The sequence below is a fragment of the Pleurodeles waltl genome, chromosome 4_2 (genome assembly GCF_031143425.1).
Source record: "Pleurodeles waltl isolate 20211129_DDA chromosome 4_2, aPleWal1.hap1.20221129, whole genome shotgun sequence".
NCBI lineage: Eukaryota > Metazoa > Chordata > Amphibia > Caudata > Salamandridae > Pleurodeles > Pleurodeles waltl.
In genome coordinates this window covers 988,845,133-988,863,347 of record NC_090443.1, presented here as the reverse complement: position 1 = coordinate 988,863,347, position 18,215 = coordinate 988,845,133, and the positions used below count along the sequence as shown (strand labels likewise).

Genomic DNA, 18,215 nt, shown 5'->3' with positions numbered 1-18,215 from the left:
CCCAGCACCAAGCAAAGGCTGGCAAGAATAGACACAGATGCAGCAATTATTCCTGCGGGATTGACATCGTTGGTACAGCCACTGGATGTGTGCCTAAACAAGCCATTTAAAGATCGCATTTGAGAACAGTGGAATGAGTGGATGGTTAGCGGCGAAAAGTCATTCACAAAAGGAGGAAACATGCGTGCTCCAATTTGGATGTTTTGTGCAAGTTTGTCATAAAAGCTTGGAATGATATTGATGCAGAAACAGTAATCAAGTCCTTCAAGAAGTGTGGCATATCAAATTCATTAGATGGTATGGAGGATGACTACTTGTGGCAAGATGAAGAGAAAGCCGAAGCTGAGACCACACCATCTGATACGAAATTAGATCCATACGATGACTGCCTTACAAATGTATCACAAGATATCATGATATACTTATGATATCAGATAACGAACAGGAGGATTTTGAAGGCTTTTAAAGGGAAACTGTCACGCCAGCAAATCCTATAAAAATAGCTTGGAGTTATGATGGGTGTTGCTGACTTGCCAGGGACTTGCCCGGCACTTGCTCTCTCTCTATTGTTTGTTATCTTCCTCCTATCATCATCAGTTCCAGTTTGGTTGACAGCTTAGAAAACAAAAAGCATGGCAGTTCCCATGGGTTTATTGTCTTATCCTTCCATTCAGCTTTAGAGTGAATTAGGAAAAGTTTAATCCACTTGCACTATTTTATGTGTACATGTTTGATGACAAACAACCTTATGTTTATGAGTGACAGTTTTCCTACTAAGTACCTGCATGTCATAAGCATTTGAATTAAGTTTACCATATTAAAATTAAATCTGATGTTTTTTCATTTTTATTTGTTGTGCGTTGGAAGAGGGATAGTCTTACACGGCGAGTATGGCCCAAACCATATATTTTGTATATAACAGGAAAAGTAGGGGGTCATCTTATACACTGGAAAATACGGTACTTCAGCTGCTGTCTGGAAACCTTTGGGTGATCTGTCAAGCGGGGACAGGTCCCAGAACACTAACCATTCAGTAGTTTTTGAGAAATTAAAGAAAAAAAAAAAACTGAAATATATAGGGACGTGAAGGCTTAGCAAACCCTCCCGATCTCGTACTGAGATCTGATTTGCTGCCAGCTTGGCTTTAGCCAAGTCCCAGAAAAAAGATTTTAAAAAATAAAAGGGGCCAGGGTAAGTACACCCTGACCCCACACCTGAGAGCAAAAAAACTATTTTTTTTAAAAGTGTTTGCAGAGAATTGAGGTGGATCCATGGATCTGGTGAAAATAAAAAAAAAACAACCGTGGCCTCCAGCACTTGTTTTGTAAACAGCCACTGGGACATGTCATAAATAAGAAGGAAGTGCACATGGCCCCTCCCCATGGGACCTTCGGAATCCCTGGGGACCGCCACCTCCCCAGGGTGATTATTACAATGAATGCAGAGGAGGGAGGCCACACAGCCCCTGTGCCCCAGGAACCACCTCCACCTCCCAGGACACAATGCTTTTATTGAAGTAGGGGGGTTCCTGCCCTGGGAACAGCCACCTCCCCAGGTCCAACTTTAAATAATATGCTGTGCCCCAGGGGCTGCCACCTCCTCATGGCCAATTTTGAATAATATGGAGGTGGTAGCATGCCCCCACACCGCAGCCTCAGGGACTGCCACCTCCCCATGGCTAAATACATTTTGAATGGGGGGGTCCATTGCTGGAAGTGGAGGTTTCCTCTGTTTCCCTGCCTGCATAGATGAAAGCAGGGAAACAGAGGAAACAATTGCTCTCACAGAGAGGGAGCTACATGTTTAGCAGCTCCCTCTCTGTGACAGCAATACCAGCAACTGCAGGAGGTGGGGAGCCAGCTGGGACAGCAGGGGCCTTCGGGCGCCTCCTGCGGTCCCCAAACATTTTGACTGGGTGCCCTAGGGGGCACCCAGGGGACATGGTCAGGCCCTAGGGGATGGAGTCTCCAGGGCTGAAATTGGCCAGGACTGCATGCCCTCCCTCCTCCCCCCCCCAAAAAAAAGGGGGGGCCTGCAACATTTATTGTGCCACCCAGATGAGTAGCCCTGTAAACATGGCTCAGACCTGCCACTGCATTGTCTGAGTGTGCAGTTTTAAACTACCAATTCAACCTGGCAAATACCCACTTGCCAGACCCAAACCTTCCCCTTTTTGTACATGTAAGGCACTCCTAAGGTAGGCCCTAGATAGCCCCATAAGCAGGGTGCAGTGTACTTAGAAGGTAGGACATGTACTGGTGTGTTTTACATGTCCTGATAGTGAAATACTGCCAAATTCATTTTTCACTATCACAAGGCCTGTCTCTCCCATAAGTTAACATGGAGCCTGCCTTTAAATAAAAGTTTCCCTTTGGGAGCAGATAAAGATGTGGAGTTTGGGGTCTCTGAACTCACAATTTAAAAATATATCTTTTGGTAAAGTTGGTTTTTAGATTATCAGCTCGAAAATGCCACTTTTAGAAAGTGGGCATTCTCTACTTAACCATTCTGTGCCTCTACCTGCTTATGGAATCCAAGTCTGGGTCAGACTGACAGTTGGGCTGTTTGTTAATTCCCTCTAGACCAGTGATACTCAAAGTACGGCCCGGGGGCCGCATGCGGCCCTTTTGACCTTTACATTCGGCCCCCACTGCAGCAGTATCACAAGGCTTCTTTTTACCGGACTCAACAGGCAATACTTTATTTAAACATTATTGAATATAAAGAAAGGAAATAAGGAATTTGTCCCGAACCGCTTAACTGCAGGAACACTTTCATTTTTTAAAGAAATCTTGCAGCAAATGTCTGCAACTATGTTAAGGGTTGATAAAAAATCAAAAAGTGTTTTTTATTTACCATTTCATCTTACTACTTCAGATTCTATCAGTGCACGGAGAAGTATTTTTTTTTTAGAACAATAGATTTCAAACATAAATTCAGAAACATTCATTCATACCTCCACCTTGATAACAATGCCAATAATGAATTAAGTCAGTTGTTATCTGCACTCTTTGATAGGCCTGATTTGCTATTATACATGAACAACTTCATAGTTTATTAAATAAAACACAGGAGAAGGGTTCACACAGCACACATACTGAAGTCATGCTTTGTGAGGTCCTCCTACATACAATAATGAAGAAAATGAAGGGAACGTGAAATAACACAATTGCCTAGGATCACACAATGTGGTAAAGTGGGGAAGCTGGGATTAACTGCCAGGTTCTCTGGTTTCACATCGAGCAATTCAGCTACTAGATCTTTAAGCTTTGCTGCCCCCTATGCCCCCCATAATGCCACAATCCCTACCCATCCAGAGCCCCCCCCCGATCGCCACGCTGCTAGCATCAGTACGGCCCTCGGTCACACCACGGACCAAACTTTGTGGCCCCTGGGAAAATATTTGTGAGTACCCATGCTCTAGACAGTGACACAAAGGGAGCTGGGGAGTGTCCAGCCTATCACAATGAGTCTCCTGGGCTAGAGTAGGGAGGAAGGATCTGGCATCTGCACCTGAAAGGGCTGTGCCTGTCCTCACACAATGCAGTATGTGACCCCTGGTGTGTGCCTGGAGCCGTGTCACTGATGTCCGTGACTGTGAGCCGCTTCATCTCCATTACTCCGTAGCAAGGGCCCAGTGCTTAATATTAACGCCTCCACTCATTGTTCCGTAGCACCGAAATCCACACCACACGGATCTGTTGACGGCTTGCTTCCCCGCCTCTGTGCACCAGCTTATTTCCTCACTTTCAAAAGGTATTGCACCTGGGGGGTCCATGCAACTCTGTGACCGGTGCCATTAGGGCCAGATTGCTGGGAACGACATTGTCATGACGATGTGATAACAGCAAATTGAAGCATTGGTGTTTCTAAGCCCTATATTGAAGTTCACTCTTTCACAATTCATAACTTTGCTTCTATTTTTGTCATTTTGTTCTTGTTTTAATCAGATAAATATTGGCTAGTTTTCTAAACTGGTGTTGAGTACTTTTGTGGCATTTTTACTGTGTTACTGTGTGTGTTGGTACAAATACTTTACACATTGCCTCTGAGATAAGCCTGACTGCTTGCGCCATGCTACCAAGGGGGTGAGCAAGGGTTATGTGAGCTGTGTATCTCCCTTACCCTGACTAGAGAGAGGGTCACTACTTGAGGAGGGTGTAAACTGACAGCCAGCTAGAGACCCCATTTCTAACACTTGCACTACGGTGCAAGGGTTCCTTCATTGTCACTGGACTGCCAAAAGTGCACCAGCACAAGGAAAGGACACAAATGCACTACATGATGTTAACTATGGTGCATTCCTGGCCTTTCCCTTTAATGCAGCTTAGCAAAGTGGCTTGCTGTGCTGTGTTGCACCAAAGTTTGATATATGTGAAGGAGTGCCGGTGATTCAGTGGCCTGCAGCCAGTGCAATTAAACACTGGCACACTGAATACCAAGAATGGCAGTCTTAAATCCACCATTTGCCTCTTTAATCCTCTACCAGATACTCTCTTACCCCTTCATTTCACTCTTACAGGTTCCTACTTCCTCCATTTGTGATGTTTTTTCCATCTTTGCCTGCATCCGTCTTTCCATTTGTTTTTCTCTTTTTAGCTATTGGGAATTGTTTAATTAAAAAAACACAAAAATACTGGTCCCCCCAAAAAAGTGCTGGTGCTCCCAGGTTGCATGTTTTCTTGTTTTCAGGAAATGCTTTTATTTACCATTAATTGATGCATGTATGGGTTGTTGAAATTTTTTTTGACACAATTTGTATTTTGCTTTCCTGCTTAATGTAAATGGAATTCAGGTTTTAGAACCCTATTTGTTATATTCACTCCTTTGATGCTCATGAATTAATCCATTCTTTTAGGGCAATAAAAGATGTCATTGTACATTATTGTTCCCAGATTATAGTGTGGTGTCCCTCACTCTTTATCAATCAATATGTGATGTTACTCTTATTTAAAGAAAAGCATGAAGTCACTTTCCTTAGTGTAAAATGTGATGACCCTCTTCAAATGAGTAGTATGTGCTGTCAGTCTCTCCCAAACAATGAGCCTCATTTACAAGAAACTGATACATCATCATCAATGTGTCAGATTTCTTGCACCTGCCGCACATCCCCTAACAATGCCATGGATGTATTGACAATACAGAGCTCCATGGTGCACGATTTCACAGATGTGTGGGATATCCTGACGCATTTGTTGGCGCTAAAGTGACTCATTGCTGGAGTTGCATCTCCAACAAGGCAAGTAGAGTCCCATTGGAAAAAGTCCTGCATCAATGTTATGCCTGGTCTGAGAAGCAAGGAAAATAAAGACGCAGTGAAGTTGTAGAGTGACACAGTGAAAATTTGTAAATTTCACTGCGTCAGTTCTATGTGGCTTTGTCCATTGGAATGCCCATCCTGCATACATTATACCTGGTGCAGGTATAATGTGACACAGGACTTTATAAACTGACGCATTGGGCCCAATGCGTTAGTTTGTAAATGTGGAGCAGTGTAGTACACTGCTAGCGCCTCTGCTGCATAAAAATAATGATGCAGCAGCAGTGCAAGGGGCTTGCAAATGAGGCACAATATGTGATTTAAGTATTGCCTTCAGTAGGGTGTGATGTCTCTTCTTAAATCCAATGCATGTCACTCTTCATTAGATCAATTTGTTATATTATTGTCTTTTAGTTGAATATATGTTGTCACTCATTGTTGTGACATCATTGACTCTTAGTTCAATATATGCTGCTACTCTTCCTTAGCACATGTGATGTCATCCTCCCACAGACCAGAGACTGATGTCTCCCTTGCTCTCCTTCCTTTCTCTAGGGAAGGACCTCTCCATCGAGTTCCATGAAGTGTGTGAGTTTTACTTCGGCAGGACAGGTCGTTGGCTGTGCCTCATCTTCTCCATGCTGGTCACTGGTGGAGCCCTTGTTATTTACTGGGTCCTTATGGCCAACTTCCTATACAACACCGGGGAGTTCATCTATCGTGAGAAGACCACCCTAGTGGCCACACCAGTGACATGTGATATACAGGGTACGCATACCAAAGTACCCAGCCAGGGGGATGAGAATGGGTTAAGGGGTGATAAGAGTATTTAGCGCAGTCTCACAACCGATGACGTCAGAGATGTTGAATACTGATAAATGTATGAGTTCATTCATCAGGTCCAAAAGACTTGAATGTCAGAAGGAAGTTTTAGAAAGTGCCTTTGTTACTTGATTCTGCCCACCAAAGTTAGACATATTTGAGCATGCAAACAACCAGGATTGTATCAAGGATCAACGGATTGTCGCCAGGGTGTGGTAACAGAATATCATCACCGAAATTTAGGCCCAGATTTAGGAGGGCCTTGTGCCTCCTTGCACCATATTAGCATCATTTGTTATTCCGCTAATGTCGCCGAAATAGGTCAAATTCACTGCACCATATTTACAGGCATAAGGTATGCAAGGGGGGAGTTCCCACATTAGGGGAACTGCAAAAATGGTGCAGTGGAATCTACGAAATTCCACTGCACCGTTTTAGCGGCTGTTTTAACACCTGCACAGTGCAAGTGTTAAAAGGGGGCATATAATTGTTTTAAATGGGCCCCTATGTTCTCTGCAGGATAAGAACCAAAATGTTGACGATATTGCCCCTACCCCGCGGCATGGTGCACCATATATTAAATATGGCAAACACACAGTGGCAGTAGGAGGGCACAAGAGAAGTGGTGCTGCATTGAATGCAGCAACTCTTAAATGAGGCCCTTATTGTCTTAAATGTGGTTTACAAAGATATCCACCCATTGGAGTTAATAATCTAATAGACATACACAAAAGAACATTATTTCAGCATACAACCATAATAGCGGGAGTTGATAATGTTAGTGATGTTGCTAGCTCCCAGCTTTGCACATTTCTAAAGGTTTAAAATAGAAACTGTGCCAAAAGACTAGGGCCCATATTTAAGAGGCTGTTGCGTCGCCGTTGTGTCCCTTTTTGTGACACAATGGTGGTGCAAACCACTAAATCATATTTATGAGGCGGCTCAAAGCTACTTTGCGTGGCTTTGAACGGCCTCAAGAATATGGAGTAAGACAAGGCACAAATCACTGCATTGTGTTACTCTGGGATAGGGAGGCGTTCCATGGGTGTTGCCGTGGGTGTTCCCATGCAATACCCATGGATTTTGATGCATCCCGAGATTTACAAGATCACTTAGACCTGTGAATGCTGCAAAACCCTATGCCTCCCAAAGGGAGGCGCAACAAGGAGAAATATCACTATTTCTCCTCATTTTTTGCTCTTTCTCTGTGAGCTGCATTCTTCTGCACACATAGAAAGAGGAAAACGCCTCCCAGGATTGTATTTGTGCAGGAAGGTTTCCCTTCCTGCACAAAAATAACCCTGCATGCAACGCAGGCACTCTTGCACTATGGGCAAGGGTGCCTTGTTTGGCCCTAGGCTGCCGAAATGCATCAGAGCAGAGGACAAGATGGGATAGATACTGCACATATCTACCCTTTTAGTTTGCCACAGGGCAGCGTAGCAAGGTGGCTTGCTGTGCTGCCCTGCACCAAAACCACATTATTCACCCATAGGTGGCTGTGTGAAGGAAGTGTAGGAAGGCAGAGGATGGATTCTTGATATAAGAGACTGGAGCTACTCATTGTAATTGTAATTGTAAGTGGTATTTATATCGCTCTTACTACCTCTCACGAGGCATTGAAGCACTTTGGGGCAAGTAGCATGCTACTCCGGAACCCAAGATTGCAGGGTAATAGTTAATAGATTAGGAAAAAGGTTTTTTTTGTATTAGTTGTGTTATGTTTGTGCTCTTCAGATTTTTGTGTATTAGGTAGAATTTACAGTAGGGATAGGATGATGGGAATAGATGCACATGACACTTGGTAAGATTTTATTTGCTGGAAAAAAACTCTACACAAATAACCATATGTGCATAGATATAGCAATATTTACATGGTCATATGTGCACATTATCTTGTAGTAAAGTATGCACATTTTTCATGGCATTTCTTAAAGTGTTGGTACCAGGCATAAACTCCTCTATATATGCACTTAAATGTACACAGATGCAGCAATTATGACATTGTCTTAAATTGAAATGTATCTTGTGGTGTGATATACATTTTCCCTTTATATAAATATATCTGCTTATAACAGGAAGCACAGTTCAATGCACAATGACACATTAATAACAACAGCTTCGTCTCTATGCCATGAGAAGCATAGTTTGTCATGTCCATGAATACTGTTGTGGTACAATGTTGTGTTGTGAGTATTGTTGTCCTGTGGGGAAGAGCCAAGCCTTGACTAAACTTCTGAAGGTTAGATGGTTGCCAGTTGATCTTCTGTCTGCGTATATTGAATTCCATAATTTGCCTGCTTGAACAGAGAAAGATGTTCTACCCATGGTTTGTTTCTTGTATGTAAGAAAATTAGGTGGGAGGCGTTCATGAGAGTAGGTTCCTTTGTTTATTTATTTGTTGATCTTCTTCTTGATGAAGTGTGGTCCGTTGCCATGTCAACAAATTTGAGCTTCTAAGGAGCCAATTTTATATATTAATCGTCAAACAATATTCATACATTAAACCTTGAGTTATCTTTGTTGATTTTTTTATTGAAAAATTTGGATAAAAAGAGTAATCTTACATGACATCTAAATCTTTTTACTCATTAAAAGTATTTTATATTCAAATATATATTATATAACATCAAAGAACTACTCTGTTTTCGATTTAGTAGTTCATATTTGAATTCAGTTAAAACCAAAGCCATCATATTGAATATAGCGTGTATTGCCATTGTACATGCCATGTATTGCTTTATTTGTGATACAAAATAGCTTAGAGGTGGCTTTTCTGACAAATGGTACCTAGTGCTGGGCCCTCAAGGCAGAGGAGATCTGTACTTGTGACTTTATGTGAAGGACGAGTCTAGGGACAGCGTTCTGAATTCTATGTGATTTATTGTTGACAAGGGTGACCCGAGATACAGATCATTAGCGTAATCCAGTTTAGATAGGACAAGAGAGATGGTAGCTTGACCCTTATGAGGATTTCCTTGGTGTGGGAAGATGCATCGCAGTGTATCTTTGGGGGAAAGCTTAATTTGGTACCTTATCCACTTGTTCATTCATTGATAGCTTGGCTTCAATAGTAATTCTGAGGTTTCGTACCTCCTTATATATTTTTTGCGGTGGTTTTAGGTCGTCAGGCCATGCACAGAAAGGGTCATAGGTTTTCCAGCTGCCACATGTGAGTATTTCAGTTTTGTAGGCATTCAGGGGCATATTTATACTCCGTTTGCGCCGGAATTGCGTCGTTGTTTTTGACGCAATTCCGACGCAAAACTAACTCCATATTTATACTTTGGCGTTAGACGCGTCTAGCGCCAAAGTCCATGGAGTTTGCGTCATTTTTTAGCGTGGACACCTACTTTGCGTTAATGAGATGCAAGGTAGGCGTTCACGTCTAAAAAATTGACTCCGAGGCATGTGCGCCGTATTTACACTCCCGGGCAAAATTCACGCCTGGGAGTGGGCGGGTCAAAAAAAATGACGTACGGCCGCTTTTGCGCCGTTTTTTAGCGCCTGCAAAAGGCAGGCGTTAAGGGACCTGTGGGCTCTGAAGGAGCCCAGAGGTGCCCTCCCATGCCCCCAGGGACACCCCCTGTCACCCTTGCCCACCCCAGGAGGACACCCAAGGCTGGAGGGACCCATCCCAGGGACATTAAGGTAGGTACAGGTAAGTATTTTTTTTAATTTTTTTATGTGGCATAGGGGGGCCTGATTTGTGCCCCCCTACATGCCACTATGCCCAATGACCATGCCCAGGGGACATAAGTCCCCTGGGTATGGCCATTGGGCAAGGGGGCATGACTCCTGTCTTTGCTAAGACAGGAGTCATTTCTATGGGGGTTGGGAGTCGAAGAAAATGGCGCAAATCGGGTTGAGGCGAAAAATTTGCCTCAACCTGACTTGCCCCATTTTTTGACGCCCAAGCCCCATATCCCCCTACACCGGCGCTGCCTGGTGTACGTCGGGGCATATTTATACTCTGTTTGCGCCGGAATTGCATCGTTTTTTTTTACGCAATTCCGACGCAAAACTAACTCCATATTTATACTTTGGCGTTAGACGCGTCTAGCGCCAAAGTCCATGGAGTTTGCATCATTTTTTAGCGTGGACACCTACTTTGCATTAATGACATGCAAGGTAGGCGTTCCCGTCTAAAAAATTGACTCCGAGGCATGTGCGTTGTATTTACACTCCCGGGCAAAATTCACGCCCGGGAGTGGGCGGGTCAAAAAAAATGACGTACGGCCGGTTTTGCGCCGTTTTTTAGCGCCTGCAAAAGGCAGGCGTTAAGGGACCTGTGGGCTCTGAAGGAGCCCAGAGGTGCCCTCCCATGCCCCCAGGGACACCCCCTGTCACCCTTGCCCACCCCAGGAGGACACCCAAGGCTGGAGGGACCCATCCCAGGGACATTTAGGTAAGTTCAGGTAAGTCATTTTTTTTTTTTTTTTGTGGCATAGGGGGGCCTTATTTGTGCCCCCCTACATGCTACTATGCCCAATGACCATGCCCAGGGGACATAAGTCCCCTGGGCATGGCCATTGGGCAAGGGGGCATGACTCTTGTCTTTGCTAAGACAGGAGTCATTTCTATGGGGGTTGGGAGTGAAAAAAAATGGCGCAAATCGGGTTGAGGCAAAAAATTTGCCTCAACCTGACTTGCCCCATTTTTTGACGCCCAAGCCCCATATCCCCCTACGCCGGCGCTGCCTGGTGTACGTCGTTTTTTTCCCCGCACACCAGGCAGCGCCGGCGGCTAACGCCGGCTAACGTCATTGATTAAATACAGCGCCCGCATGGTGCTTCAGAATGGCGTTAGCCGGCGCTAATTTTTTTTGACGCAAAACTGCGTTAGCGCAGTTTTGCGTCAAAAAGTATAAATATGGGCCGTCGTTTTTTTCCACGCACACCAGGCAGCGCTGGCGGCTAACGCCGGCTAACGTCATTGATTAAATACGGCGCCCGCATGGCGCTTCAGATTGGCGTTAGCCGGCACTAATTTTTTTGACGCAAAACTGCGTTAGTGCAGTTTTGCGTCAAAAAGTATAAATATGGCCCTCAATATGAAGTGGCTTCATGTTATCCACTGGTCAACTGCCCGGAGGCAACTGAAGATGTGCGATGTTTCAATGTACTTCTTGGTTTTTCACTTTCAGAAGTATCCACGTGTCATCTACGTGGTTATAGAAGGTGAAGTCAAAGCCATTTTTCAGATCTGGTAATAATTTCACATAGATGTTGAAAAGCTTAGGGGAGATGATTGAGCTTCAAGAGACTCCTGCTTTACTACTGTCTGGTTTGGAAGGGAATGGAGGTGTATGCATAATATGTGTCCTATTCTGTAGGTACGATGTGATCCAAGCAAGAGCTGTACTCTCTATTCCGGCTTCCTCAAGTCTTTTGATTAGTGTGTCATAATCCACTGTCAAAGGCTACTGAAAGGTCAAAGAGAAGAAGGGCAGCAACTCTGCTGTGCCTCTACCAGGATGGAATCCAGGTTGGAAGTTGGAAATTATGGAATTGTCTTCAATGAATTTTGACATCTGGGTGAAAGCTACTCTTTCTATAGGCTTGCCCAAGAATGGTCTGTTTGCTATGGGTCTGTAGTTATTAGGTTCTTGGTTGTCCAGATTTGGTGTTTTTAATACTGGGTGTGCATGCCTGTTTTAATTCTTCTGGGAAAACTCCTATTGTTAAGGCATTGTTGATAAGTATTTTGACTTGGTTGGCTGCAAAAGTTGATAGTAGAATGTTTTCAAAGATTTGAGGTGGACAAGATTCAGAAGGGCTGCCTGCCGGCTTGCTTTGACAAGATCCAAAAATGTAGTTGTGACAGTTCTTTGAAGGACCGTAGACGCTGTGCTTGCCTTTCCCTGGGGTTTTTTGCAAGAAATGGGTTGGGACTCTTGGCTTTTTTGTTGTTTAAATAAGAATCCAATATGTTTGCTTTAGCTGTGTAGTAGTTTGCTATCTATCTCTACATCTCTTCCCACCAAGAATGTGGTATAGATAGATATAGCATTGGTTCCTCAGGCAGTCTGAGCACAACGTACTCCCTGACTGTGCTTTTATTAATCTTGTAGAATGATCTGTTAGAGTGGCAAAAATTGGGAAATCTGGCTTTAACACCTTCTTGTGAGATTTTGATAAAGTGCTTGGTGGGTGAAATGTATAAGACAAACTTAACTCACAGAACAGTTTGCAGACGTAGCATAGCCATGGCAAAAACCGGCCCCTACCTAGTTTGAGACAGTCTAAATTAATGTCCCTGCATATACTGGTATCGTCATTAGTCCAAATGTTAACCCAAAGTAAGAGTGGAGTCAATTTAATTTTGTCTGTAATGAAAGGTTGGGTTCGCTCAGAGTAAACTACAAAATAGGAACCGGTGGGGGCAGATGGAACAATCGTCTGCAGATGCAGTTCTCCTCTCACTGTAAGAAGGAAGAATTAAAATAGCCCCAAACTCCTGCACCATACAAAGCCTCAGGAACACAATGAGCATTATAAATTTTTAAATAAGGTGCAATTGAACTCTTGCCTGCCATCTGGGGAACGGTTAAAAGATCCCCAGCGGACCTACTCAATTTCAACCGAACAAAGGTAACCTATGGCTGCCAAGAATCTGATGAGTCAAAGATGACTCTAACATAACAAAAATTGTCTAAGCTATGCAGGGGTTGATTTTTGATGCACATTAAAGTGGCCCCCTTTTTATATCTTGACTAAAAGTGTTACCATGTGAAGACCACATTGATATTGACATTACATTGACTTCACATGGTCAAAGGTTTGCATCATATATATATGCTATAGGGTATTAAAATATTTCATAATTAAATAATAATTATGTACCATTTTTATATATATATACATATATATTTCATTCATTTATGTTCATTTATATTTTTAGCTCCTTTAAATGATTTACTTTAATTTAACATTAATTCCTATGGTGTTTTATTTTTAAGACGCTACCTTCATTATTTTGTTTGTGAGGGTGTTCTAGTGCCAGTTGATGGCTATGTGTAGTGCTGAACTTACTACTGTGTTTTTCAATAGTAGCACTTCCACTTGGGCTTTGTGAATACTGAAAAGTAGTAAACGTACTCAAAAGTGTTAACTTACTCAAAACTATACATTACCTTGTGTGGTGCAAGAGCGACGCAAACCTTAAGTGAGATTTATGAAGGCACTCAAGGCCACCTTGCGTGGCCCTCCGAGGCTTCATAAATCTTGAGTAATGTAATGCAGTGCAAATCACTGTGTTACATTACTTTGCACCAGGGAGGCATTTCCATGGGTGTTGCATGGGTGTTTCCACATAACATTCATGGATTTTGACACATTTCAGATTTACAAGAACTTGTAAACTTGGGAATGCGCCAAAAAGATACATGGTAACAAGGAGAAATATATTTATTTCTCCTTGTTTTTTTCCTATTTCTGTGTGTGCTGCAATCAGCAGCACACATAGAAATAGGAAAAAGCCTCTCAGCATTGTTTTTGTGCAGGAAGGTTCCGATTCCTGCACAAAAACAATCCTGCGTGTAATGCAGGCACCTTTGCACTTGCATTGGTGCTAGACTGCCAAAAGGGTGCCAGCACAGGAGAAAAGACAAGATGAGCTGTGTTGGATAAATATACTGCATTTCTGTCCTTTCCTTGTGGTGCAGGACAGCACAGCAAGCTGGCTTGCTGCACTGCACTGCCCTGCACCACAAAGCCCTTAAAAACAAGCAATAGTTCATCAAAGACTGTCATATTTAGCCAACTTCCTAACTACATCTGATTAGATATGCTTTGCTTAACATTCAGTTTTGCTCGTGACAGGAATTAACTTTACTTTGCTCTTGCTCTCTGTGCACCACTTCCCTCACGTCATTGCTTTGTATCTTTTTGTAGAATGGTGTGCCGCATCAATAGATGACCAGAATAAGGGCTGCAATCATACCTCTAGCCAGTGCTCTCCAAGTACACCTTGCAATAACTCCACAGCCACCACTCCCTGGACACATTGGTGGCACCTACGTGACTCTGTTCCCTTCTACCTCACAATTCTGGTGCTGCCTTTGCTGAACTTCCGCTCTGCCACCTTCTTCTCAAAGTTTAACAACTTAGGTACGAATTGGTTCTTTCTCTGAAATGTACATTTATTTCTGGGACCACATTCTCTGAACAAGGATTCATGTTTCTATTTTTGTGATCATCAGTAAAGTAAGAGCCATCAGTTTGCGTTAAACTAAAGCAGCAACAAATAAAAACTAAGGTCCAGATTCTCAAAGGTTTAGCCTTGCTTTTTTAACGCTAAACTAATGCTAAACTTTTTTTGGTATTTACAAACCAACACAGTTAGGTATTTGCATTGGTTTGGGTGACAAAGTAATGCAAAACCGCTTGAAACGCTGCTCCGCGTTACTTTTCTCGTCAACGTGGAGTTACATCGGTGGTACATGGGCGTATCTGTGCTACCAACCATGCTGTTTGGCATTAAACCCTATTCTGAAAGATCTGAAGAAAGGATTTAGTGCCAAAAATTAACGCCTTTGAAAAGAAGGCACAAAACGGATAAATATTTTCATTTCTCCCTGCTTTTCAGACTTTGCTTGTGTGCTGCACTTTACAGCACACATATAAAGTGGGAAAAGCATTTCCACTTGATTAGGCATAGTATTTGGTACAGGAAGAGTAGCTTCCTGTACAGAACCTATGCTAGACTCATGCACAAACCCTACACTGTGGTACTAAGCAGGGCCAGCTTTAGTGCTGGTGGCACCCTGTGCGAGAGTCTTTTTTGGCACCCATCACCCCATGACAACCTCCTCAAAGTTCCTAACTACCACCCGGAATATGTGCCCCTCACCTCGCCGTAGTCCCCCTTTCACATACATTCATTTGTTTTAAAGCACTGGTAAAGGCTGGCTTTACTAATCCACATAAAATATAGGGGCATATTTATGAAAGGTGGTGCTGCTCGCAGTGCCCTTTAGCGCCTCCCTACCTCCACCATTTGTGCGCCGTATTTAAAATCCAGCATACCATGGTGCAGGCTAGGGGGCAATAGCATATATATTTTTTACGCTATTGATGTACTCTGCAGGAGTAGCAACAACATTTTGGCACTTCTCCTGCAGAGTACATAGGGGCCCATTGCATTCAATGGCATGCCCCCTTTTAAAGCCTGCTCTGAGCAGGCATTAAAAGTGCCGGAAAAATGACACAAGGTAATCTGTTAAATTTCTTTACGCCATTTTTACAGCCCCCCTAATGGAGGAACGCCCCCTTTGCATACATTATGGCTGGCACCGGGTAAATGTAGTGCAAAGGGTGACAAAGTGGCCCAATGCATGCATTGCACCACTTTGAAAATATGGCACAGCATTATTGGACTTCTAACGCCACATTAGCATGAAAAAATGACACTAATGTGACGTTAGAATGGCACTAGGGGCTCTTAGATATACCCCATAGTTCTGTTCTTTGCAGCGGGCATTTTAACCCTCTACACTACATTATGGCCAGTCAAAGCTGCTGCTAGACAAAACTCCCATCTCTCTCCCTAGCGGGAACATTAATCACAAGAGGTATCTTGACATTTTAATTGCTTCCTGAAGGCTGGATGCACAAAGAAATTTTCAGCAGGTGCCTTTAAATCGCAGGTTTCTAAGTTATTTATGAACATAGCGCCCCCGTGAGGTCAGCGCTCCCCTCCAATCCAGGTCAGCACTTGGTGCGGCCGCACCTCTTGCACCGCCCTAAAGCCGGCACTGGTGCTAAGGTCTGTGCGTGGCTCATGGCAGCTGAAATCAGCGCCCTTAATAGGGAGAGAGGAGGAGAGTGCCATTTGTATATGAATATGGTGCTCTCTTGCTCTCTCCTTGTCACGCAGAGCAGCACAGCTTTTTTAGCTGCTGCACGGCGCTGCATGACAGCTTTCAGAATCTGGGCCTACATCTGCAGAATTGGGGAAGTCTAGATAGTGTTTTCCACAAGCAAATTAAGGGCCAGATGTAGGTAGTTACGATTTTGCGAATTGGAAATTGCGAGTCGGTGCGACTCGCAATTTCCGATTCGCAAAATCGGATGCATAACGGTGTCTCAGACACCGTCTGCGATTCGCTAAGGTGTTGCAAAGACCCACCTCATTAATATTAATGAGGTGGGTCGCATTTTGCGACCCCATAGCGAGTCCCTGCACTCACAGGGATGGTGGCCTGCTGAAGACAGCAGACCTCCATGTCTGTGACTGCTTTTTAAATGAAGCATTTTTTTTTTTTTAATTTTGCAGCCCGTTTTCCTTAAAGGAAAACGAGTTGCAAAATAACAAAAATACCAAAACCATTTGGTTTCGTTTTACATTTTGAGCAACATTCACAAAGGGGAAGGGGTTCCCATGGTGACCCCTCCCCTTTTGCGAATGGGTTACCACCAGTGTCACACTGGTGGTAACTGCGAATTGCTTTGCGAGCGCATTCACGGTCACAAAGCAATTTAGCATAGCGATGTAAGTCGCAAATAGGAAGGGGACACCCCTTCCTATTTGCAAATCGCATTCACAATTTGCGAGTCGGTACCGACTTGCAAATTGTGAATGTGCTTCGCGATGGGCATTTTGCATGGCGCAAACTGCGATTTTCGCAGTTTGCACCATGCAAAATGCTTGCTACATCTGGCCCGAAATCCCTTATATGTTTGGCAGAAATGTTAATTTATTTGTGCAGCTATTAAAATGGTCAATACATTTTAATAACTTAAGTAAAACCGAGATTTCTGTTCCAGGAAAATAAATGGAGAGCCTGATCAAAACTTATTTTACAAGATGACACATTAACACCAGACCATATGTACAAAGGGCTGGGGCATAGCACAAAAAAAAACACATAATTGTTTTGACAGTAATTTGAAATTGATGAAAAAAAACTGAACAAATTAACCCCCTTCACTGCCAGGGCTTTTCCCCGATCCTTTTTTTGGCTATTTAGGGCAGTTTTCACTTAGGCCCTCATAACGTTTTCTCCACATAAGCTACCCATGCCAAATTTGCATCCTTTTTTTACAACATCCTAGGGATTCTAGAGGTACCCGGACTTTGTGGGTTGCCCTGAAGGAGACCAAGAAATTAGCCAAAATACAGCAAAACATTCGTTTTTAAAAAAAAAATTGGAAAAAGGGCTGCAAAAGAAGGCTTGTGTTTTTTTCCCTGAAAATGGAATCAACAAAGGGTTTTTGGTGGTAGAATCACCATCTTCCCAGCTTTCAGGAACAATGGGCTGACTAGCGCTGCAGGCTGGATTGTTCTTGTGCAAGAGGGGACACTTTGCTGAACATAAACAACTCCAAGAGCCATATTCCTCCATCTACGTGATCTACATAATGCAGCACACATAGAAAGAAGAAATACCAAGGATAAATAAAGATATTTATTTCTCCTTGTTACACCTCTCCTGAAGAGGCGTATCTTTTTGGCGCAAGGTCTTGTAACTGTCAGTATGTGTCAAAAACCATGGAAGTTGCGTGGGAACACCCACGCAACACCCATGGACTGCTTTCCCAGGGCAAAGTAACACAATGCAGTGATTTGAGCTTTGTTGTGTTACTCTAGATTTTTGTAGCCATGCAACGTTTGTGTCATGCATGTACCATGTCTCAAACGTGATGCAACCCTCTTATAAATATGCTCCTTAGATTTCTCCACCAAACAGGTGGAGGTCTCTGTTCCTGCAGAGGAGCACTAACCACAGCAGCTCCTGTGAAGATACTGAAGTTTTGCTGTGTGAACGGCATGTTCAACGGGCCCAGAAATCAAACTCCCAAAGTGGAAGTCTGTTTTTGAAACATTAAAAATAAATGTTCCTGACAAGCTGGACTTTCCTCCCAGAAATGTGAGGATCAATCAATCTATTACATCTTAGAGGCTACCAAAATTTCACCAGTGGTCACTGAGTGGGAAACATAACGGCCCTGATTTAGTTCTTGGCGGATGGGTTATTCCGTCACAACAGTGCATAGTGGATATGCATCCACCAAAATAATCTCATAGAATATAATGAGATTTATATTTTGGACCTTTGTGACTGAGTAACCCATCCTTCAAGAACTACATTTTTAGTCCCTGTGTCGGAACGTCCACCCTCAATGCGGTC

The 18,215-nt window shown here is 43.3% G+C and overlaps 1 protein-coding gene across 1 annotated transcript in view; it reads left to right on the top strand.

Moving 5' to 3' along the window:
* Positions 1-13,870: 13,870 nt before the first annotated feature.
* Positions 13,871-18,215, top strand: part of LOC138293967 (neutral amino acid transporter 9-like) — a 378,670-nt gene continuing 374,325 nt past the window's right edge. The window contains exons 1-2 of the mRNA XM_069233229.1: positions 13,871-13,898; positions 13,978-14,193. Coding sequence (XP_069089330.1) covers positions 13,871-13,898; positions 13,978-14,193 — 244 coding nt within the window. The remainder of the gene's footprint in view (positions 13,899-13,977; positions 14,194-18,215) is intronic.